This window comes from Mesocricetus auratus, unplaced genomic scaffold, assembly GCF_017639785.1.
Source record: "Mesocricetus auratus isolate SY011 unplaced genomic scaffold, BCM_Maur_2.0 Super-Scaffold_100676, whole genome shotgun sequence".
NCBI lineage: Eukaryota > Metazoa > Chordata > Mammalia > Rodentia > Cricetidae > Mesocricetus > Mesocricetus auratus.
The window spans coordinates 50,842,151-50,866,650 of record NW_024429266.1 but is presented as its reverse complement, the minus strand read 5'-3'; the positions used below and the strand labels follow the sequence as shown (position 1 = coordinate 50,866,650).

The window sequence follows — 24,500 nt, the reverse complement described above, 5'->3', positions numbered from 1 at the left end:
TTGCCTACTATATGTGAGGCCCTAGATTCAATGCCTGGCACACAAAACAAAGCAGACTGCAATAGTGTCTGAACTAGAAACAATACACAACTATCTTTGTAATTTCTTTTTCAAGAAATGAGAGAAAAGGCAGAGCTTCAGCATACACATATGCAAGCCCTGTGTCTTAGTTAGCATTTCGATTGCTGTGAAGCAACACCATGACCACAGCAACTCTTATAAAGGAAAATATTTAATTGGGCTGCCTTACCGTTTCAGAGGTTTAGTCCATTATCATCCTGGCAGGACAGGGTGGCATGCAGGCAGACATGGTGCTCAAGAAGGAGCTGAGAGTTCTACATCTTGATCTGCAGGCAACAGGAAGTGAACTGTCTCCCACACTCCACATAGCCTGAGCGAAGGAGACCTCCAAGCCCACCCTCACAGTGACGCACTTCCTCCAACAAGATCACACCTACTCTAACAAGGCCACACCTCCTAATAGTACCACTTCCTTTGGGGGCCATTTTCTTTCAAAGCTCCACAACCAGCAACTGGGATGCAAGTCTGTAACTCCAGTACCCTGGGAATGGAGATAGAGGATCGATCTCATAATCAGGGTAATACTTAGCTACATTTCAATTTTGAGGCCAGTCTAAAATATATGAGGGCCTGCCTAAGAAAAAAGGAAAGAAGAAAAGGAATGAAGGAAAGAACAAAGGAAGAAGGTAAGGAAAGAGGGAATGAATGAATGAATGAATGAATGGATGAATTTGCTCCAATCTAGTAAGACTTCTTCCAACACAGAATGATTCTATAAATTTATGCATATCTGATTAAAAAGAAATACATAAATAAGAGTAAAGTCTCTAGTAAGAGTTTGGTTGGAAAATACTAAAGAAAAATTAACTACCAGTATTTATAACAAGAACGTCATAATCCATTCAAGTTGCCTATGTGTGAACTGTCTCTTGGTTAGCCTCTCAGTTCTCTTGCATAGTATGCACATTTAAAATGACACTGTGACTATTTCTGGATCCATATATGTGCAAAAGTCAATAAATTTGTGTTCCATATTTAATAATGAACTCATTGATGTCTGAACACTTTAATATACTAATAATTCTAATTTTAAATCAAAATATTGTCTTGGTATTGTAATAGTAACTTTTTCTCTACAGTCTTCCTTAGTAAGTAAAGTCAATTAAACTATTGCTTCCAACAGAAAAATTCCTTTTGTTACTTATATTGAAATGTATACATTGATCAAACTTAGTTGAAAATATAATAGTTCAAAATAACAATTCCAAGCTGGGTGGTGGTGACCCATGCCTTTACTCCCAGCACTCGGGAGGCAGAGGCAGGTGGATCTCTGTGAGTTGGAGAACAGCCTGGCCTACAAAGCTAGTCCCAGGACAGGCTCCAAAGCTACACGGGGAAACATTGTTTCAAAAACAAAAGAAAAAACAAAAAACAACAACAACAAAAGATAGAAGTTCCAATTAACGGAAAAGTTATGGCCAAGCTGAAGGAAAAAAGTAACCTACACAGAACCCAGAAAATTACTGTCACCAAATGTGTAAGAACATAAGCACAGGTTACTTAGTGAAAATATGCTTGTCACCTGAATCAAATAATTGTCATTATTTAACTGTTTGCTTTGCATTTCATTAACAGTTAGTTTTAATAGGTAATAGAAATAAGATATTCAATATATATACATGCACACAACAGGATAATACTGTTGAATTTAAGAGTAATCAGTAACATTGAAAATATAAACATGTGCATGTCATTGAAATGTGCAAATATGCATACAAAAAATAAGGCAACTTTGTGATCATATTTTATGGAGTAAGCTATCCCAATTTTTGGCATAGATAAATTCCATCATTTAATTATTTACTTCATAACAATTTTGTAGCTCTTTAAAAATTGTCTAGTATCTAGCTTACTTTATTAAAAATTCTATGAATATTACATTTAAAAGAATTTCCCACCATTTTTCTTTTAAGAAACTATTCTTGCCTTCAGAATTCAAACAGCTGTTTGAAATCCTGAAATACCTCTGTGCTTTTCAAAAAAAACACACTTCATAAAGGGCATTTAGTCTACAGAATTAAAGTTTGCTGAGTAATAAATCTAACGTTAAGTGATACAGCCTCTCGAAAGCCTTCAATGTCAAAGTCAAAGCTAACTGCTCATTGTGGCTTTTGCTACTCTGGAAAAGGAAAAGAAGAAAATGAATATGATAAAGTAAAGGCAATCTCACCTTTGAATTTCTTCATTTTTGTTTGTCTGCCACTAATAACAATTTAAATATCCTCAAATGTTAAAGCTTTCTGTTTCTATGTGAAAGTATAAAAAATTAGCACATTCACACATGATATGAATCAACAGAAACCAAAGCGACTTATTTGTAGCAAATTTTATTTTCAAATAACCATAAAAGGTATCCAGGTACTCTTCAGAGTAATTTATGAGATCATGCACAGTGCAAACAGAAAAAGTCCAAAGGAAAGAAACATTCCTAATGCTTCTAACAAGTGACCTGAAGGGACACAGAAACAGACACCAGAACTTAATACCCATGGCTGATACCTGAATTTTTATCCTTGCCTGTTTCTTGTCACTTTGGCACAAGATAAAATGTAATGCAAAGAAGCAAAAATTAACAATCCACAAGAAAAGAAACTTGTCAACGGATCCATGTTTGGGGTGGTTACTTTTCGTTGTTGTTGTTACTATTCACAAAGAAATGTATAAAGCAGAGGATGCCGTCTGATTTGAAACATTTATTTTGCAACATAGTTAACAAGGAAATGAATCCTGCCAATCACTCTATTGCTTACTTCCTCTTCAGAGACCTCCTTGAGCATTGAGCATCATTCACAGCTCTGAACTGTTTCTTTTTTATATGAATTCCAGAAAAATAAAATGGGAATGATCCCAGGAAGCATTAAAAAATATTTTACCTTGGGATTTTATTTTGAAAATATGGGAAATCATTCTAATTTGAAAAATATTACAAAGACAAAATAAGTATGATCCAAAAAGACACAAATCAATAGCAAAATCTAAAGAGACTGTTTCAAATTATTGACATTGTTAAGCAAAGAATTGTATATCAGAGGTTTATTGTTTGGCCACTGTATTTCATTTCAGTCTTCAAAACTGACTTCTCATTACTAGAAATAGAAAATAGATTCATCCACAAGTCAAAACAGGCCAAAACTTCTCTATATGCAGTTTCAAAGAAAATGCAACATTATTTATTTAGTCTAGACTAAACCTCAGTGTCCTTATTGCCCCCTGATGGCTAGTGACCATAAAGTATAAAAGGTGTTGTATCTCCTTGACAGTTTGTAATCTTTCTACAATTGAGGCTTCTGTGCTAGTAACACAGTTTAAAGGGAAATAACAAAACTCTATTCTATTCAAAACTTTATATTTTTATAACAGCATTATCTCTTGACTTTCCTTAAAATCCTAAAATGATAGAATGCCACATTTTTGTCCCAGTACTTTCCATCTCTGATGTTTCACGCCAGTGTTCTCTGCAGGCACACGGCAATGGAAAACAATGCCATTTCATGTGTGGCTAGTAAAAGAGCTTTCACTCTGAAAACTGTACAGTGAATTCAACTGGGATTCTGCTGAGTAAAGCTATTGGCATTTTTAGGTAATGAAAATCACCAAGGCTTTAAGAGCTGTGTGCTTTGGTTTCTATGTTATGAAGTTTTACTCTATTTGAAGTATCAAAAAGTTACCTGCTGCGTTAAGTCAGTATTACAATGGTATTAATCAAAGTTCACAGATATTGTCGGTAAGAGTTTTTGTTCCTAGGATCAGTTTGCCAGATGTTAGATTCATCTAGGCATTTGGGGAGGTAGAAGCTATAAAATTTGGTGTCCTGCATCCATCTAAAATGTCCTCAGTCTTCTAATCTATGCCAAACACTAAATGTGCTTGCCCAGACTGAAGACTGTCGTACATCGTAGGAAAGTGTGCTGGACCTTCCAAGCCTGTGTCACGTGATTTTTCCACTTCCCTTCACATAATTAGAGTTCTTTTCCTCTTCTTAAAAAAAAGTGCCTGTTTCAAATTTGTATTATTTTTTTCAGATGTCTAATTTCAGCTACGTTCTTTCTCTCTTTGGTCTCTTCCCACATTTCACATACCAGACAAATAGTTAAAAGTCTGCAAAAACCAGGCGAACTTCCAAAATACTTCAAAATGAAACTGCCCTAGGTGACAGAACAGGAAAAGAAGGCAAAGCCTACAGGACCGAGATTTCAACACACTGCCTGAAAATGTGTTCGAAAATCCATTCAGGTTGCCAGCGCTATGGATGAGAATTTTGGTGAGGCAAAAACATCCAAGTGACTGACAAAACCAACATGTTCCATGATCACTCAAAGTAGTTCACTTGTCACGGTGCATTCTGGGTGCATTGTTAGTTTACTTGGTACTTGACCTTTAATCACCTTTTCTTTATTGTTTAGCATTCAGGAAATGAAAGTGTTTGAGAAAACATTCGAAGTTCTGAGAATAAATATAAGTGAGTTTTTAAAATGCCTATCATTCGTAAAACTTACATCCTTTACATAGGGTTTACTTGTACATAATAAAAATTTCATAGGGAAATTTTTCTGGAAAGTATTCTATATGCTAATTTGTTTAACATGTGCTTTGGATATAGAGCAAGTAAGAGTAGCTTTACAAAATTCTTTCTTCAAGTATTCCCTTTAATGATGAAAAGAAACCTCATTCCTAAATATTTGTTCCCCATTGATCCTTTGTTTCTGATACCTTGTGCAACCTGAACTACTCACAGAACTAAATGTCAGAGTTCAGAATATACTCATATACTTCAATAAATTTTCTCATTGCATAGTGAACATGTAAACTCACAGAGAATCTATGTTACCCTAGAATCTAAAAAAGATTGTTGAGATTTTAGATAATAACTTTTCTGATGTCCATTTTGCTGTAATTTGGACTTACTATTTTATTTTCATCATGTGTACACTGAAAACAATAAATGAAAATAAGCCATAGAAGTTAAAATCAAACAAAATAATTTCATCTAATTCTCTAGTCTGCTCCCTCCCCCCACTTACTTTGGGCATAACAGGCTGCAAGTGTACTGTCCTGACTCTTTAAGACAGTGTTCAAAATTAATTTCAACAATGTGTGCTTAACATAAAGTTAACTATGTTTGCATCAAATAAAATGTTTATTAATGAAAGCTATTTATCATACAGGAAACAGCAAAGTCATCATTACAGAGATGTACACTAGAGGTGACGGATGCGGAAGGGCATGCACAGCCTTCTGTTTAAAAAGGAATTATAGACAGCCATTCGAAAACCACCGGGCTTGGTCCCTGTGCTCTCATTCACAAGGAAAAGGTATTCTTTGAATTTACAGTTGGAAAAATGACATTAAGAGATAGGACTGATACACATTAGCAAGCAGATGAAATGGATGCTTTGGGTCTTTATTTTACAGTTATTGTGCTTGACAAATGTGTGCGATTGTTTCAGTAATAGAATTCTCCAAACGTGGGGAGGGCGTATTATTGTCAGGTTTCTCTGGTTTTCTACATGGTTTATTTCGCTCTTTGATTAAACCACATGGTGTTATGCCTTTATTTGTGTGAGACATCATAAAGAACAGAAGTTTTGTTGACATTCAATAAATGACACTTAAGTCTCTCTCTTTCTCTCTCTCTCTCTCTCTCTCTCTCTCTCTCTCTTTCTCTCTTTTGGTTCAATAAACTTTTAAATGTATGATTATCATAACCTAATAGTGTCTTTGTCTTCACTGCAGTGGATTTCCGATCAAACTTTTCCCCTTCTTTTAATACTTTAGGGAATTTTCAAACGTCGGGATGTTTGGCTGTAATGCCCCAAGATTTGTTCTCCCTGAAAAAAAATCATAGTGACAATTTATTAACTACAGAGCAACTTGGCTTTTAGGGGTCTGCAATTTCTATTTAGATTTACAAATATCCACTTGTGCTCAATAGACCTGATATTAAATCTTAATCATCTTTAAGGTTTCTTTTCATGCAACTATGGATCTGCTAATTTATTTTTATTCTAAAAATTGAACTGAGTCAAATCAGTGGGGCATTACTTTTATTATAAACAAGAATATTTAGTGGTAATTCGAGATTTAATCACATTTTATATACAATGGTGTGTGTATTTAATATGAATCAGAAGTTTGGAAACCTAAGAACTACTTCTCTTTGATTTTTTTAATTGTGCTGCTATTTCTTAACCTTTACAGATAGATATTGAAAACATACTAATACAAGTAAAACTGATGGGAAATAAAACTCCTTAGATTCAAAATGGTTTATTCACACAAATTTAATAGGATATATCACAATTGTTTGGTCCATAAATATTTAGGGGAAATAGTTTCTATACAATGCATTTATCAATAAACAAAGGAACATGGACAATTTTGCTAGACCACTTACTGTACTATAAACACGAAGCTCAATATATAAGATTATTGGATTTATCAACTATATTTGAAAGAGTGCACAACTGCTTTCTATGACATGTTTGTCCCCTCTAACAGGATACACCATAAAAAGAGTTTCAGAAATAAGAGGTAAAACAGTACAAAACTAGTGAGGTGTCAAAGGGCTTAAAACAGTTAATTTAACAAACAACACATATATCCTGATTTCTCACAAACTTATTTCCAAGTTATATCATAAGGCACATAGGAGAACTGAGTTATAATTAGTCTACTTAATAAAGTAGATCTGTAGTACCATATATTGTTCTGTCAAAGAACAAAATTTCTAAGTATCGATATTTTACCTGTAAAAATGTGTTAATAAGATCTCAGCCTTAACAAGGTTGTTTGGTCTGGTTAGTGGTAAATGCCCAAAATGTAAGAGAAATATGAAAAGTCAAGATTTAAGCTCCATAGAAGATGACCACACTTGCTAAATATATAATGGCGATCACACTTTTCTTCTGTTACAGTGTTAACTTCTCTTCCATCATCTTTTTTTTAAAAAATAAGCTACTTTCTGTGCTAATTTTCTAAAGACCCTGAGCAAAAGTTACAATAATGCACTTTAATGTGGGCAGTGAACTGTCGATATGTAACCACACATTTATACAGCCAGAAGGGCACCTTTAAAATCTATTAAATAGCCACTTCGACCACCAGAGGAGATTTAAGGGGTGCAAAAAAGTGGACAGTATGTGCAAAGTCATTCTTAACAATCCACTAAAGCAAGACATAGATCTTGACTTCTTTATTATTTTAGGAAATCCACAATCTAGTTGATTTTTTTAACTACAACAGAAGCAGATAGATGAACATTCACCACTGCCCAGACCATTAAGATTTCACCTTAAATTAAAAGAAAAAAAAATGCTGCTGTAAACTAGGAAATATATTCAGATCAGCATCCACAAGGCTTCTGAGTTTATCTACTTTAAGACTTATAACTTCACATCTGTAATATTAAAAAGATTTTTATACATAAATCAACCCGTGCCAGAATAAAATAAAGAAAAACCAAGTAATTCTCATTGTTGGTATTAGTTTACTAAGTTGGTTTAAAAAATAAAGAAAAACCAAGTAATTCTCATTGTTGGTATTAGTTTACTAAGTTGGTTTAAAAAAACTAAGACATTATGTAGAATGCCAGATACAATATCATGGTACAGCTGAAGCCAATTAATTATTAATTAATATATGCCAACTTTTTTACTTCTTAAAAAATTGTATTTTGCTTATTTCCATTTCTCCAGGAAAAAAAGGTTAAGTAAAATGAATAGCTTCAAACACTGACTAAAAAGCATCTTCTTTCTCTTTCTCTTTCTCTTTCTCTCTCTCTCTTTCTCTCTCTCTCTCTCTCTAATGTAGGAGTTCAAAATACAGAATTTCACATTTTAAGTGTAACTTCCATGGATACACATGGAGTTTAAGTTTTTTTAAATATGAAAAACAGTAAAATGGGGGGTGTAAAGCCCTAACAATAGGAAAAGTTACATTCCTGAGTTAGACTTCCCACCCAGTTAATCATTACTATTTAAAATTGATGCTAATGTTTCCTTTAATCATATCCCTCACCTGAATTAATAGTTCAGGTATAAAAAAAGACAGTAATAGTACTTTTGTCTTTAATTTTTAATATGAAAATTTTAAATTATAAGATTTAAAAAACAATTAACAGTGTCTGATTCATTAATAACTTGATCACAGAAACAGGAATATGCTTTGCCCATCATAATATCATCCATTTTTATCCCTTTGAAATTCTGGAAATAAGTAACATACAATTTTAAGAGGCACTTAATAGAATGATTCAAAATCTCCCCCTACCAACTAGAAAAAACAAAAACCTGATTAAAGAAAAAAGATCAAGTACACCTTGTAGACAAAATACGTTCACTTAAAAGCAACAATACTGTAAACTCATAGCCAAGTGGTGTAGATGCTACACACCAAGCTGCTATTTTATTCCCCAAATATCTTGTGGGTTAGGAGAAGGAAAAAAAAGTCTCGTAAATAATAAAATAATGATATTAGAATAATAATAAAAAGAGGAAGAATCCTTTAAAAATAAAAAATAAAAAACCAATGTTAGAAAAGGTTCGTTAAGGTAGTTTGTGAGGGGCTTCCGGATTCGTGGCTGTCCATGTTAGAGGTCACAGATGTCACTACAGTGACAGTGGGATTGGTCAGGTCTGTTAAAGTGGTCGCAGTGCCGGGTGGAGTGAGAGCGCCGCTGTCTGCTGAGGGCGGGGCCGGAAGCGACGTGCCGTCAGCTTTATCAACAACCCCATTCTCCTGCCGCAAAAGGTTCCTTCTGAATTTGGCTCGTGCGTTTTGGAACCAAACCTGCAAACCAATCCCAATTGATTTCTTTATCGATTTTTTTTAAGTTCTTTTCTCTCTCTTCCTTTTTTCTCTTTTTCTTTTTCCTTCTCTTTGCTCTATTTGTCCTTTTAAATATCATTTTTTTTCTTGGAAAGAAAGTGGACATTTTCTACTTCTTTCAAGACAGACTAATTCAGGTAATAGAATAGAGTTATTCTCTCTTAACTGTACATATATTCCTGCAGTAAATGTGCACTTGGGATAACTGTTGCTGGAGCAGAGAAACCATGGAAACAAAGGCATAGAGACTAGGGGAAAATACACCATCATCCCTCAAAAGAACAGGGAGAAACAGGGTCACTACAAGTGTCTCAAAGTAGGCACTACTCACATGAAGGGAACACCACCAGCTGTTTGCTAGCCTGACACTTGACAAATGCTCTACTACAGACAGTAATACTCTACCCAGCCACAGACCCCAAACAGCCAGAGAACAGAAAATGTCTGCTACTTGCCATTGAGGGGGAGATCACAGGTCACTCATAGCAACCTTGGATCATTTTATAATCCTTACTATAAGTCGGGGGGGCAATTCAACACCGGGAAGAACTCTGGATTAGTAATAACAGCTTGTTAAAATGGAAAAATTCTTGATCCAACTGCTTGCTGAGATATTAGCCTTACCTTCAACTATTCAAGAGCTGGGGGCGGGCCACCTGAGTTTGGAAGGTCCCAACATGAGTGAGCTGCCAAGAGTTTGTAGACATGGGACTGCAGATCCTTAGAAACTAGTACGCTAAACCCAGTGTGAGTGGGCATTTCTACAGGCAACACTCGTTTAAATAAAGCCAATGCCATTTACACAGCAATGGAGCTTTGGAGCCCACATCTCCATCTGTAGGGAGAACCTGAGTCCTGGACATCTCCTTGAGTACCCTCCAGGAAGCCCCTGTGGGAAGATAACTATGGAAACAGACTACTAGGAAGCAGAACCGGAAATATCATGTCTCCAGGTGATTAGGGAAGAGAACTAGTCACTGTCAAGGGGGAAGGGAGGAGATATACACAAAGCCAATGATGGATGTGTCTTACCTGCAAAACTCTTTTGGTCAGGCCTGTTTTTTGAGCAAGCTGCTTGAGGTCCTTGGCATCCGGGTTGTGGTTGATGGCAAAGTAGGATTTCATGGTCCGGAGCTGGTGGTGCTTGAAGGAAGTTCGCATGCGTTTGGTCTTCTGTGAAGGCGGATAAGGCTGCTGGTCCCGGTCCAAGTGATCTGCCTCGTTCTCATTACAACCTCCTGCAGCAACAGTGAACAAACAACAACTCAGTGGAAACTTCTACATTGGCTTAAGCGGCGTAGGGTGTGTGACGCTGCTGTCATCCCACAGCAAAAGGCTGTGGGCCCAGTGGTAAGTGATATCTCCACAAGATGACACCGACTACAGTCAGCTAACCTAGGCTATTTGGATACAGCTGATTTACATAATAGAAAATATAAGATAAAACCTTTGATCTCTGCTTGACGCTCCAGGAAATGGAGGGAGTAAGAGTGACCACAGAAGAAGAAGAAGAAGAAGAAACAGAAACCCATTGCTGGCGGTTTATGTGGATCTGCTCCCATGTGTCCACCTTCACGATTGTTGTTGTTGCTGTTATTTGACATTTTGACTGTTTCTGGATTGCCACGTACTGTGTCAAGACACTATTCTTTGTCATGATGAATGTGGCAGACATGTATGTCAGGTCTCAAGTTTCAAACTATCTAGCAGCACAATGCATGTCCACACACACACACACACACACACACACACACACAGGAAACTGAGGCATAACCTAGAGCTTTCCTTTTATTTATGGAGCTTTCTCAAGCAGGAATAAAAATGTGGTTGGAAAATGAGGAGGCGTGAGACAATGACATGTTTTTGAATGTCTTAGAGAATCATATGAACACTGTATTTGAAGGATTTTAGCTATAACCGGTTAGCTTGAGCTCTGCCAGGCAGAAAACGGTTTTCCCTTGGAGGTATTCTAGTGAATATTTCTGAAAGAAAATGTCACCAGTCTTCTCATTCATTCATGCCTGAAGCACTCCCCACAGCTCACTGTTTAGACAAACTGATGGTTTCTACCATCCTGGTCCCCTGTGTTGTGGGTGTGTGTGAGTCAGGTATGAACTGTGCCACTGGCAGCCCTGGCAGTAAGTGGGCAGGCAGTATCTTCTCTGCTCTTGCAAAAGCCTCTTTGACACCAAGGGCAAAATCAGTCAGTCTTTTAAACCAATGAAAAAGTCCTCATCCTCGAGGTATAAAAATTCATCATATTTAAAGCCAGTTTCTGGTTTTGCACAAGACACGACAACAAGATGAAAACATTTTACTAAATATTTACTGACTTACTCACCTCTGCAATTCAGGGACATAGCCGTCTTTGATTCTTTAGACCCTAATTTCATATATTCACCTGATGTATTTTCACATCTAACCATTCTGTGCTACAGTGTATTATTCAAAATCAACCTGATCATGTCATTCGGAAGGAAAAGCTTAAATCTTAAAAGAAGTGAGACATCTCTTAATACTACCCCTCTCCTGTTTTTTAAAATGTTCACTGTCTGCCAGCTTCTGGCTAGAATTTCAGATTTTTTTAAGCAAATCAGAATGTGATATGCATATGTGTGCTCAGAAATCAGCATATATGCAATTTTGTGGTCATCAACCAGGAAATATACTTCAAACAAGACTCATTTAATGAGAAATGATCTTAAATATAATAAAATGAAGAACTATGAACTTTTGTGTATCCTAACACACAAAGGTGGGAATCATACAAGAAGACAGTCATGCAAAAGAGCAGGTGACCGCGAGTTCTCTGAGGGAAGGGCTGTTATCAAATTCTCCTTTGGAGTCCGTAAATCAAAAACAAGGCTACAAACTCAGCAAGTATGCTCTTGAAACCTTTTGTCCACCAGGAAATTTTTAAGTTATGTTAATACAAAGTCAACTCAACTTGAGATGGTATCCAAGTCAGATATATACTGTCAAACTTTGATCTTAAACTTCTAGGCCTGGCAGAATGGAAACATATACCCACAGATAACAGAGAGAATATATTTTACATTTTACCCTATTTCATCCCAGAGGGGATATGTCAACTTCAAATGGTCTGCAGAATTGCACTTTCAGATCCTCAAGTGCATGCAACAGCATCTTGTGACTATAAAACTATGCTATTTCCAGTAAACTGAGCCATATTTCACAGCCAGATTGCAAATATACCCTCAGCAAAATGCTCAAGGAGGCACATTCCAGTCGTTGGAGGCTTCTTCAAACAAGATAGCATGCCTAGCCTTTGTGAGCAACTTTTCCTGAATAACATATCAATTGTGACAAAAGCTTCAACTTCATGCTTAGTGCTGCCTCTCCCACGGTAACATTTCCTACAAATGAATATGATTCCCAACTTAGCTATCTAGCTATCCATCATGTGAAATGAATCCAAGGAAAAAAATAACTAAAATAAGATTTTAGGAAATTGCTTTTCTAAATACGTACTCTGAATTTGGTTTTTCTCATTGCAAATACAGTTTAGCACTTTAGTACATTAGAAAGAATTATTGGGTTTGTTGCTACCATAACAATTCAGAGTGTAAAAACATGGGCATCAGGGGTTTCTTACAATATATGATATTCATGGGATTATGTTTGCACCTACATTATAAAACTTGATAGAGAAACCTATTTCTACCATAATATATCAGCTTATCCTAAATTACTTGTGTTTAATGACAAAAGCTTTATGGAAACATGCAAATGATTGTGTTTCCCTCATTCCTAAGCCTTAACGATATTTCCTCCTGAATTATAAGAGCAAATAACTCTCTTTAAATTGCTTCAAATCCCCACCTGAAACTCCACATCTGTTGTTACTGAAGTTAACAAGAAGAGCTAAATGGTTTACATTCAATTGCTAGTGAGATGGTCACCTATCTGAAAGGAGTTTCCTTTCTGAAGGGTTAAGAACCTTCTGAGAATTAACTAATTCCTGGGAGACCACTAGGGGTCAGTGCCAGGCTAATTTAACAAGAAGGAATCTTGTACGTTTAGAGGAAAGAACCTGGGGGGGCGGGTAGCAAAAATCCAGTTTGTTAGTCAATGGTCAGTTAGCCAAATAGGGGCTGTCTACCCTAGGCTGAACCCTCTCACCTCTGAAGGGCTTTATTTCCGATCCAACATTTCAGATAAATTGCCTATGCCTTTCCCAAAGCTATCAGCCTGAATAATTTGATGAGTATGTAGAAAGAAGTGGAAACTTAACCCATGGCTAGCACTAACTCATCTCTGCCAACTTTCATGGGCTCTGACAGTCTCTGGATAATGCGCATGTTTTGTGTCCAAGTTTTTTAAAACTCATTGTGTGGATTTATTTGGATCCAATTAATGCTGTTCTTCATGAAGCTTTACATTCAGCAGAAATGGCAATAGAAAGCCTAAAGAATGCTACAAACCAATGAGCTTAAAACGTAGGTGATTTATATGTTCTATATTTTGATGTTTTAAACTTGCTGACCCACCCATCTCACTCGACCCACCCCTGCCCCATCTGACTGTGTGACAAGCTGCCATCAGAATCATAAACATGTTTTGTGTGTGTGAGTAAGGGTGATTTTCCTTAGATTATGTTAAATCGATTCCTCCAGGCAATCTTCACCTAGTCTTAAAGAAATATGTACTATTTGCTTGTGCCCCTGGGGACATCCAGGAAAGGGTGTGGGTGTTAAGAAACTGCAGTGGGCTGGGCAGCCTGGGCCACTATTCTGCTGTCCAGGAACAGGACAACGTACTCAGAGACTGAGCATCCCTAAGGAACAAACAAAGAATCCAAACAGCTTTATTACTTCTCTGTCTTCAGAAAAGTAAAAACTAAGAGACACTAAATTCTATTATTCTGAAAGATTCTTGGATCCATCTAACATAAAGATGCAAGACAAAACCAAATTTCACTAATTAGATTAAATAAAACAAACCAACAGCCAAGCTTGCTCCCAGTTTAAGGAGAAACCCCCACCCCTCTGGATTCCATGGAATGCTGGCATCATTCTCTCTCCCATTAGTGGTATAAAACCCTGTTTCCATTCCTCACCTTCCCATTTCTGGTTCCCTTCCCCCCTGCCCCCTCCTCTCTCCTCAGCTCCCATCCTCTCTCAGTAGAATGGTCAGGCCTTGGTGAGTGGCTGGAAATTCCAATGTCATCTTCTATTAATAAAGAACAATTAGTGTCCTGCCTGTCTTGCCTTGAGGACCATGTATCAAAAAACATGATGGAGTGTGCAGTGGGCAATTGGACCCTAGGCAAAGCCCTACCCCAGCTTAGCAGGGGCCCCAGGGCAGGGTGCAGGCAAAGCTGCTGTGCCCTTGGCCAATCCCGGCTGTGCTTGTGGTCAGACACAGACCTGCCCTTAGCCTCTGTGTTGGCCCTTTTCCCTTGGTTCAGCCACTGCCCAGATGTGAATTTGGTAGAGACAGATGCGGTCCCCTTTTCTCTCTGAGATGCCACCTCTCTGCTCCATCCCAGACCCAGACGGGATTCCTCTAAATCTGGAAAAGAATCCCAGGAAACAACCTAGCATAGTGCCTGGGAAGCACCCCTGAAAACCCTGGAGCCCAAGTAGGACTCTCCGTTCAGATGCTCACCTTGTCTGTGACCTAGGGCACATCATTTAACTAAGATATTGTTCCACTATTATACATACGCCACTCCAGACACTGGAAACTAGAAGATGCTAAGTACTGGATACTCACACTTAGCCAGTGTGTCTCTTCAAGTAGCCCAAGTCCCCTGTGGGCTGAGTTCCCGAATCAACTTGGGCCAAGGCACGGGAAGTCAGAACAGTTCAATTCCTTAGGCTACCCAAAATCAGCCTGAGTTTTCCCTCTATGTTTACTCTAAGAGATCAGGTCTTCAGGGTCTGCCAACAGACTGACCTCAAGGATGGGAGGTGGGGACAGGCTATGCACAATAGGAAACTGGTGCATGGGTATGAAGCGGATTGCTAATGATGGGTGTATCCTCCAAAACAAGGCAATCTTTGGGGGCTGTTGCCTGCACTCTGTTTTGAGTTGAGCAAAGAAGGCTGTCAGAGGGCAGACAAGCAGCCTGAGATAGCACTGAGCTACCCCAGTGGACTTGACCAAGAAATGTCTCTGGTTATCTGAGGTCCAGATGACCTGATGATCTATCTATCAAGCAGAGAGTCAGGAGGCTGCGTGAATACCCTGACCCTCCAGAGGCACAGCTGTCTCAGCTGGGCAGACTGAGTCCCACCCTCCTGTCACTCTTTGCCAAGATCAGAGATTCAGTTTTTCAATACCCTTGCCAACTATGTTGCTGATTAAGTTTGGGCTGGTGACCACAGCCTCTGCCCCCTCCAGACAGAGTGGAGCAGGGCTCTGAAGTCTTTCTTTTCCCCCCATTAACTATTTAGGAAAACCTCCTCCAGGATCTATAATTTGGCTCCAACAAAGGAATTGCCCCGGGGCTGTTTTGCTCCAACTGAGAGCCAGAAACTAATGGGCTCATTAACTAATGGGCAACAAGGATTTGGCTTTGCCTGTTTGGGGGAAGTCACTTCAGCCCCATGGTTATAAAAATTTTTTTCTCCACAAGCTCAATAACCAATAACCCATCTTCTCTCCCTTTGCATCTCCTTTACTTTTCTCCTTTTTCTTCCTCGGTCTGAGAGGGGGTTGTGGTGAGAGAACAGGGTTATGCTAGGCAAGGCAGTCTTGGCCAGGGGACCTGGGAGCAGAACCAGCTCTGCTAAATCCTCCTTTCGGGGCGGGGCGGGTAAGGTTTGGGGCCCACCTGAGTTGTAATTCACGATGTCCACTCCCAGAGCTGGGCTCTTCCGCTTCCGGGGCCGCCCCTTCTGCACCGTGCCGGTGCCATTGAAGTAAGGCAAAGCCAAGCCTCCGCTCTTGGCTGCCAGCTCGGTGTAGCTCAGCTGAGGTGGATACTCCCCTTGCAAGAGGGTCTCGAAGTGTGCCCGGCAGTATACCAGGCTGTCCTTCATGCCGAAATGGTCGCCCGTGGTCAAGGTCTTGTTGCAAGTGGAGCAGGTGAAGCAGCTCAGGTGATAGACAGAGTCTCGGGCGCGCATGACCATCTCAGAGGCAGAAATGCCAAGGTGGCAGCGGGCACATCTCTGCACAGAGAACCTTCTGGAAGCAAACAGGAGAGTCAGGGCTCCAGCTGGTGCAAGGAGGACCTATCTCCCATTCAAAGCGCGCTGGGCTTAGACCGCAGGGGCCAAAGACTGACTTGAGAGCAGTGGCTGAGGACCACTTTGGATATCAGCTTTATTTGCACAGAGACCTATCCAGGTTCTGGTGAGCTGGAACAAAAGCATCCTTACATGAAAGTCAAAAGAAATACTTAGCTTCAATGTATTTTAAAAAGCAAACCAACAAAACTCTGAACTGGCCAGCTCGTAGCGCTATTGAAAGAAATTATTAAGTTGCAAAGCCAAAGGAAAAGCCTGGCCTTGTCGATGATAAAATAGTACCACTCTTGTATGTCTGAGTGCTCCTGGCTATCCCAGAAACTGGTAGGAAAGACTACTCTTACAGCATCCCCCTACTTCTACTTAGAGGGCAGCTAGGTCTTATCCACAGGGGCAAACCTTTCCCGAGCTGCTGGTTTTGTTGTTGTTTGCTTGGCTTTTGTTTTGTTTTGTTGGGTTTTGTTTTCTTCAGTCCGGTCCTGACTGGCCTCGGGGAGCAGTAGCTCCTGTGACTTTTCCATAGTCATTTACAGAATCATCATCATCCACTTGGTTGCTGCTGTCCCGGCCAATAGAGAAGTTGGCCAATTCACTTTAAGGGGGACCAACAAAACAAAACAGCAAAACTCTTGTTCGCCAAAGACCTGCGTTTACTCTTTTCCTGGATTTCTCGGCCGGTCGAGCTGTGTAGCTGGGAAGACCTGGAAACCCTGATAAAAAAAAAAAATCTCTACTCCCTGGGATCCTTCTGGCCCATCCTCACCAATGGGTGCACACGCTTTAAGGCATATGTAATGAATTTCCCCATCTCAGAAATAATTGAACCCAAAACAGGCAAAACAAAACAAACAAAACAAAACAAACAAACAAACAAAAAACAACCACGGGACGGTGAGGCAACTCCGGATTCCCGCAGGTGGCTCCACCAGGTGTATTGGGTTAGAGGAGGGTGTGAGTGGGGGGCGGGGTGGGAGTACCTGTAATAATCCTCCTTGCAGTAAATGCTGCCGTCCTTGGCAAAGCAGGTGAGCTCAGACTCCAGGGCCAGCTTACATTCACAGCACTTCAGGCACCTCAGGTGCCACTGCTTGTCTACGGCCAGTAGATAGTACCTGTCGGAGATCTTTCCCCCGCAGCCGGCGCACAGAGCGGGCTTCTCCGGGCTGAGCGGGGGCATGCCCTGTGAAGCAAGCACACGGGGAGGCTGATGGGGGTCGCGGGGCGCTGCCGCACAACCCGGGATGCTTTGGGCAGTCCCCAGCGCAGGAGCGCATCCTACCAAGGGCCACAGCACACAAAAGCAAAAGTGGGTAAACCTTCCCAATTTCTCCCTTTTCAAAGACCAGTTCCCTTTCTTAGGGGTTTGCTTAGACCAGCGTCCCGGTCCTCCTGGCCCTGAGACCCTAAAAGCACCCAGACATTTAGAACCTAGAGAATGTTTTGATAAGCGTTCCAGAATTATAATAGCTAAGGGTAAATTTTTTGTGTGTGATTTTTTCAAGCAATGCACAAAATAGAACAACAGAGCTGTTGTAGAGAATTAGAAGGAATTCTGAAGCATACCGATTTTCTTTTACACAGACAACGCCATAATTCTATTTTTTCTGAATTTTAATAGGCAAAGGGATTTGGCCGGCGTTGCTGTGATTCAGACACGTTTAGCAGATGCTGCTTTTCTGTAAGTTCAAGGCCGTCGCCCTGTTCCCTTAAGGAAGTGAAGCGTCTGTCCTGAAGGAAGGACTCTCATCCAATCTTTTCTGTATACTCGCTCATTTCTCTATCCAGCATAAACAACATATGTCTTTCTCTTGAAAATTTGATTCCCAAAATAAGTTTCCCACCTAAATCCCAATTGAGGCTAGCTATGGCGGTAAAACTCACTTTAAGGATCCCAGTGGAATTTGGTTGCTGCTTTTTATTTTTTAGGTAAAACAGTCACGAAAGATGGAAAGAAGTTACTGGCTGGATCCTTTCCTCAGACTAGTAGAATTAGTTCGGACTTTCCCCTACTACATTCATTTTGGTGGCACGGGAAGTTTCACCTTTTACTCGGATAGTGGGTTCTTACTAAATTTATGGTACAAATGCCTATAGTGGGCTGTTTAACGAGACCCAAAACCCCGATGACCGGCTAGAACCGTCTCGGGTCAGTTTGAGCTACAATTTCCAGCAGTGATACGAAAGGTCTACACAACACTTCGCCAAGAATCATTTCCGCAGACCTCTGTAGTTTTCTCCCTCCAGTTCATAAAGGGAAGGGGAAAATGCTTAAATTCCTATTAATTTCACAAAGACATAACTAATATTACGAATAGTGACCGCCAGTTGTGGCTGATTGCTTCTCTTGGGTTGGTAGAGTTCATGTTCCTGCTTTTAGATCGGGGAAAGGGGGGTTGCTCCTTCTCATTTTTATCCAGCTACACAAGGTACCCTCCCCATAAAAAAAGAGAAGCGCAATTTTGTGAGCAGGGTAACTGAAGCGGCATGCCAGAAGCCCTAGCAATCACTGGATTCGGGTGCTGAGTTCCGAATATTCGAATTGGAAACGGACCAGCGCGTTGGGGTCTACTCCGAAGGTCTGGTTTTCCATCCCAGAGACTGGGGTTCCACGGCTCCAGCCTGTCCCGGACACCAAGCCGGCAAACGACCCCTAGTACCTACACCAAAGCTTGCCTTCGCGGCGGCGGATCCGGCCTGGCCGAGTCACCAGAAACTGGAGTTTGGGGCTGGCAGGGAGGACGCCCGCTCCTTCCAAAGCTGTCTGTCCTGTGTGCTCGCTATCAGCCGCTACAAAGACTGGTGAACTCTGGACCGCAGCATCCCAGACACCGCGATTCGATTCGGAAAGGGACCCTTGCCTAGCAAACAGACCTCTCAAGCAAAGCTAGTGAGCGAGCGTCCCCAGGCAGACGCCCCCGGGACCCGCCATCCCCAACCTGGGCAGGCCGGAGACTCGCAGTTTCTCCAGCGCCGCGCCGGGGCGGTCCTTACCGCGTCGCGGCCGTTGAGCTGAGTGCCTTTGGCCAGACGGGCCTCGGTCTTAGATCTGCGCTCCATCTCCTCCATGATGCCTTGGATGTGGCCTCCGGAGATCCCGTGGAAGAGCATGGCTGGGGGGCGGAAAGGACACGAATTGTTTTCGGCTCGGCACCCCACTATTTCCATAAACGCTCGCCTGGGGCTCTCAGTTCATCCGCGTGAGGAAGCAAAGGGGACCGCGCAGGGCTGCGCGGTGAAGGAGCGTAGAGTCGCGGGGACAGGGGCAAGAGAGAAAAGAAGAAGACGACCGAGTGGAAATAGACCTATCTATGTGAGAGGGGAAAGACCCGGGCAAAAAAGCGGTGGGAAAGGGGGGCGGGGAGGTCTGGCGTTTCCCAGAAGGAGATGTGCAGAAAACAAACAAACGCGGACGGAGGGGAAAGCAGGAGAATCTTACTGCAGTGAGAGATCGAGTTACTAATGGGATACAACTGCCGCGGGGGTGGGGGGGGGGAGGAAAACAAAATCCGAGGAAGAAAGAAAAATAGTTTTGAACACAAAGAAAGAAAACGAAGTGCTATATCCAGCGGTCCCCGGCTGCCAGCAAGTTCCCAGTGCCTGTAGGTTGGGTTGGGGACTGCTCCTGCTGGAGCTGTGTCCAATTTGTTAAGAGACTAAAGCCAGCCCATTTTTGATAATTTAGTAGGAGGAGTCCTCTCCCTGGAGCTGCCACGGATTTTTATTCAGACAACAAAGACCTGTCATACTCCTCTCAACCCCCCTGGTGATGGGCAAGCAGGGACAAACATTACAAAGGGGTGGGGGACTAAGAGGGAGGCAGAAGGAGGGGGCCTTTACCCCCACCACACACGCGCGCCTACACACACACACACACACACACACACACACACAAAGTACACATCCTTACAAGAGTTCTCCACAGTCATGCTTTAAAGGACTAAAGGAGCCCTTATTGTCCGAGTCCTAGATGGAGCTGGGGGGAGGACTAGCCTCATTTGCTCCCAGTTCATCAGCCCCCCCCCCCCACCCAGGGCACACAGAAGATGGGCTGCAAACCTTATGTTTCCCTCTCATCTGCAGACTTTCAAATCCCCAGTTCACAAGGCTGTCACCGATCCCGCAGTCTTAGAAGCAGCACTTCCCAGCACCGGTGCTTTTAATGCCTGCTTCTTTCCTCCTGTCCCTTCCTTCTCCACTCACTTTTTAAAAGCACTCTTCTGGCGGTGGTCTACTCACCACCAGACTCCGAGGCGTCCTCCAAAGTGAAAGGGGGCGTGGAGAACCTACTTTTCCGAGTATTACTTTTGGAGTGGGAAGATACATATATTTATTCTGAAATATTTGAGTTTTTGAGTGTAGAGGACAGGACATGGTTTTGTAGACCTGGATATTCAACGGAACCTTGACCATGGAGGACTGACTCTTAACTAGTTCCAGATTGAAGGTAAACTAGTGGAAATTCTAGTGTCCCGTTTGGAATTTGTCAACTTTCATAGGCTAGGACTCCGGTGAGCTGGGCGCCCGAGCCGGGTTGGGCGAGGTGTTGGCTGCTGGCGTTCGGCACACTTGGGTGGGTGTGAAAGGGGCTCAGGGTGGAGGCGGGGAGGTGAGAACTAACAGGCTGGATAGCAGACTGCTCTTCACAAGAGATGGCATTGTTCTGTCGCCCTCTGTTCTTGCTAGTGCGGCCCTTCCCCTCCCTCTGGTCCCATTAAAAAGTAGCCACAATACTCGGATATTGTGGATTCACTGAAACGGCCAGAAAACCCCTAGGATCGCGGAGTGAGGCGCAGCCGCGGGAACTTAATCAGAAAAAGAAGAAAGCCTGGCCGCTCTCAGCCCTTTCTTCGTGGTTGCCAGCCTCTGTTTCCCCACTACTCTGCCTTCTTTCTAGAGACCACTGGGGTTTCTGTCTGGATACCCGGAGCAGCAGGCCCGCTTCCCTCCACCGTGAAAGTTCCACGTGGAGCTTCAACACAGTCTGGAGGGAAAGCTGGGAAGAAACTGGGGGAAAGGGGTATCGGAGGAAGGGAAGAAAAGAACGAAGGATGATGAGTGCGAATGAGAGGGCTACATAGGAAGGATGGAAGGGAGGAAGGGAAATGAGAAGGAAGTGGAAGAGGAAGGGAGGGCAGGAGAAGGAGGAAACCACCCTGATGTGGCAGCCTAACTTCCTGTCCCAAAGCTTCACCTTCAGAGGCTCTTTGGGGTGCCTCTTCCATGAAACTCAAGCCTCCACTGTTTCCCCCCCTCGGGGTCAAAATAATGTTATTTGCAGACTGGATGGATGCTTTTAAGGTCCTCTGGGTACCAGAGTACAGCTCATAAAACACAATTTCACACAAAAAATGAAGCCAATCGAGTGAACTAAGCTGGAGAGACACACACCCCCATTTTGGCAGCCTTACCTGACAGCAGGACGGCTATTTACTGTAAGTAATGTAATTAGCCCCTTTGGATGGAAATCAATGAGCTCTTCAAACCCTTGTGTGTGTGTGTGTGTGTGTGTGTGTCTCACACACACACACACACACACACACACACACACACACACAGGAAGGGCCCCAAGGAGGGACTGGGGGCAGGGGCCCTTTCAGAGACAGCAGGTCCTCTTACAAAGGGGCAGATTGCCTTCATACATGTCAGCAGTTAAACCGACTTAGCCCAAGGAAGAGGAGAGGGGGGGAAGCTAACCAAAGAACTACTCAATTAACCCAATGAGGCTAGAAGTACAAAGTAAATATGAGACGGTGGTCCACTTTGCCGAGTTTCTCCCCTACACCCTTCCTCACTTTCAAATATGAGTGTTTGGAATTGGCTTTGGTTATTGGGTGTTGGTCCTGAACAGCAAGAACATTCAAAACATAAGCAAACAAACAACAGAAACCCATCAGGACTTCATGAAGAAAAAGCTTTAAAAGGCCTTTTTAGAAAAAGCCATGGCTTTGGGAAGAATCACCAGGGAAACTAGACAATGACATCTTGTCAGTCTGCATCAATCCATCCATCCATCCATCCATCCATCCATCCATCCATCCACTTCCTCTGTACAGGTCCTTAAATCATCTATCAGGACAAGTTGGGTAAAGCATCTCCTGTAATCAGCTTCCTAGCTGAAACCTAGCTAGGACTGCTCTTTCTTATAAAACTCAAGTTATAAGATCCAGCGCCCACAGGGATTGGTCGCTTCCTTAAAGAAGTGAACTGCCAAGGTTTTTCTTGCTCTGAGAATACAGATGTCCTTGGAAAGGTGGGGATGGGGCAGGGAGGGGTCTGCTGGAGTTTGGGAGTTAGTTCTGGGGACATAGCTCCCCATAGGTCCAGCCCACACTCCTCTCACACTTAGGAGCTCAAAAAGAAGTCCTAAAGAAGTAGAGGGGAGAAATAACCCAAGAATTAAGCATGTCACAGGAGTGCTCTCACCTTTTGTCTAGGCTCTCTAAGAAGATGGGCTCAAGAGCCCATCTCACATCCTCCTCTTCACTCAAAGGACTCTGCGTGGCTTAAACGGGGAAGGCACCCTGGCAGCTTTGCAAAGTGAAAATACTCCGTTTACCCAGGGAGTTGGTCTCTTTCCCCCAATTCTAGGCTCAATGACCAGTGCATTCTTCATGAAAGTCAAAGCACTAACAAGTTCAGTTCCACAGATGAAGACCTTGCCTCCATTAAAGGGACAGGTGCACGGTGTGGTGGCTGTCTGACCCAGGCTCCCATTAGAATCTGGAGTCTTCTTTCCAAATTCAAAGTAATACTAAAGGTAATGGGGCAGAACCCTAGCCTGGCACAGCTGCCCCCACCCCACCCCCACCAGCATAGGCAATCTAATGTGCTCTTTTCTGTTCTGTGGCTATCCATGGGACTATTGTTACAACTTTCAGCAGAGTGGGAGTCTGTCTAATAAAACTGGAGATTTTAGATTTAGGGTACCAGATTCCCATGAGGGCAGAGGAGACTGAAGAGCCATTGTCTGGGCTCTGGCAGTCTTACCTGGGAAGAGGTCCCTGGCTCAGTCTAACTCCTCAGAGGCCAGGGGAGAAAAAAGTGAGATGTCCAGAATTACTCAGATAGCTGCATAGCTTTAGGCTCCGGAAGAGAAAACTACCCAGCAAAGGGCTCATCATTTAGTTGTAAGACACTCGAAGACTCTTTAGACCTGGATTTTGGTGACCATAATCTAATGCTCACAAGTTTGGCCATTAAAGTTAGGCCATTCCTTCAGATCCTAAGAATGTCGTTGTTTGGAAAGAGGAAGCTTTTGGAGATCATGTCTAAATCTTGGCATGGGGTGAGGATTATCCCAACAGCTAAGAGAAATCAGTGGTGCTATGGAGCTAGGAGTCCTGCTTTCATTGGTGGCGCCATTCGGCCTTGGATGACCAGGCTGCTCTCGGTTAGAGGTGAGCAAATGGCCCGCAAGTCACCAAACCTTTCTCCGAACAGCAGATCTTTCTATGAGCAAAGCTTTCCCAAAATGATGCTGGCAGGTTCAGTCTTGTGTTTCAGAGAGCACCTCTGATTCGATCCTATCAGTAAAGCTTTCCTCAGGACAAATTCAGTGGAGCCTTCAGAGTTGAGGCTGCAGGATCCTTGGAGGCCTGGGAGATGTTGCTCTCGGCCGGCAAGGGCGGGCTACAGCCCAGCTGCTACACCCGCCCGCCCCCTTGCCTGCTGCTCTCAGGGACAGACGTTTGCACCGGGCCAGGGCCGGGCCGGGCAAGTCTACACTCAGTGCCTGAACACCTGCGGCCACAAAGGCCAGTGTCAACTGCTTGCTATCTCCAAACCTATGTTTCTGAATCTTGTTCCCCCTCATCCCAAACAGGACTCCCACCTGGTCTAGAATATCACGCTTCTGAAACTTGAAGCCCTTTTATGTGAAGCTTGCTGAGCCTGTGGCCCTCGGAGTCTCCCCCTCCCCCAATAAACGGTAAATTCTACGCAGCGCAATACATTGGGGATGAACAACGACGACGACCAAATGTGAATAAAGCCAGTTTCCATTCAAGCCTTACAAGGTACTTGCTTCCAGCAAGGCGGAGTCTCAGCAACTCCACCGAGGGTCCCAAGTCCCTTATGCCTGTGTTTCTCCAGGCCCAAAGACACTCTGACCTCTGCCCACAGCCCTGACCCTAGACTCTAGGAAAGTCAATGGCATTCAAGAAAAGAGCCAAAGCTGGCGGCGAGGGGATGGGCGGAGGGGTCAGGTTCCAGGAAGTCCTGAGCAGAAATGTTTTCCAGCCTCCAAAGCTAATGGTCAATTTTAAGACGATTACGATCCTTCCATTAATGAAGGAAGGTATGCTCGTGGACTCTCTCTCTCTCTCTCTCTCTCTCTCTCTCTCTCTCTCTCTCTCTCTCTCTCTCTCTCTGTCT

The 24,500-nt window shown here is 42.5% G+C and overlaps 1 protein-coding gene and 1 long non-coding RNA gene across 6 annotated transcripts in view; one reads left to right on the top strand and one right to left on the bottom strand.

The window, feature by feature from the left end:
* Positions 1–5,199: 5,199 nt before the first annotated feature.
* Lhx9 (LIM homeobox 9) overlaps positions 5,200–24,500 on the bottom strand; it is a 20,483-nt gene continuing 1,182 nt past the window's right edge. The window contains exons 4-8 of one of the 5 annotated variants that reach the window (XM_040738767.1): positions 19,119–19,237; positions 17,105–17,307; positions 15,710–16,065; positions 9,940–10,145; positions 5,200–5,909 (exon numbers count right to left, since the gene is read on the bottom strand). In XM_040738767.1, the coding sequence (XP_040594701.1) occupies positions 5,853–5,909; positions 9,940–10,145; positions 15,710–16,065; positions 17,105–17,307; positions 19,119–19,237 (941 nt within the window). In that variant the 3' untranslated portion in view covers positions 5,200–5,852. Of the gene's footprint in view, positions 5,910–6,329; positions 8,869–9,939; positions 10,146–15,709; positions 16,066–17,104; positions 17,308–19,118; positions 20,016–24,500 lie in introns of those variants that run through there. The other 4 variants (XM_040738766.1, XM_040738765.1, XM_040738764.1 and 1 more) reach the window with 4 other exon arrangements.
* LOC110341504 overlaps positions 17,376–24,500 on the top strand; it is a 9,531-nt gene continuing 2,406 nt past the window's right edge. Inside the window, exons 1-2 of the long non-coding RNA XR_002383473.2 lie at positions 17,376–17,433; positions 23,950–24,142. This is a non-coding gene — a long non-coding RNA (uncharacterized LOC110341504). The remainder of the gene's footprint in view (positions 17,434–23,949; positions 24,143–24,500) is intronic.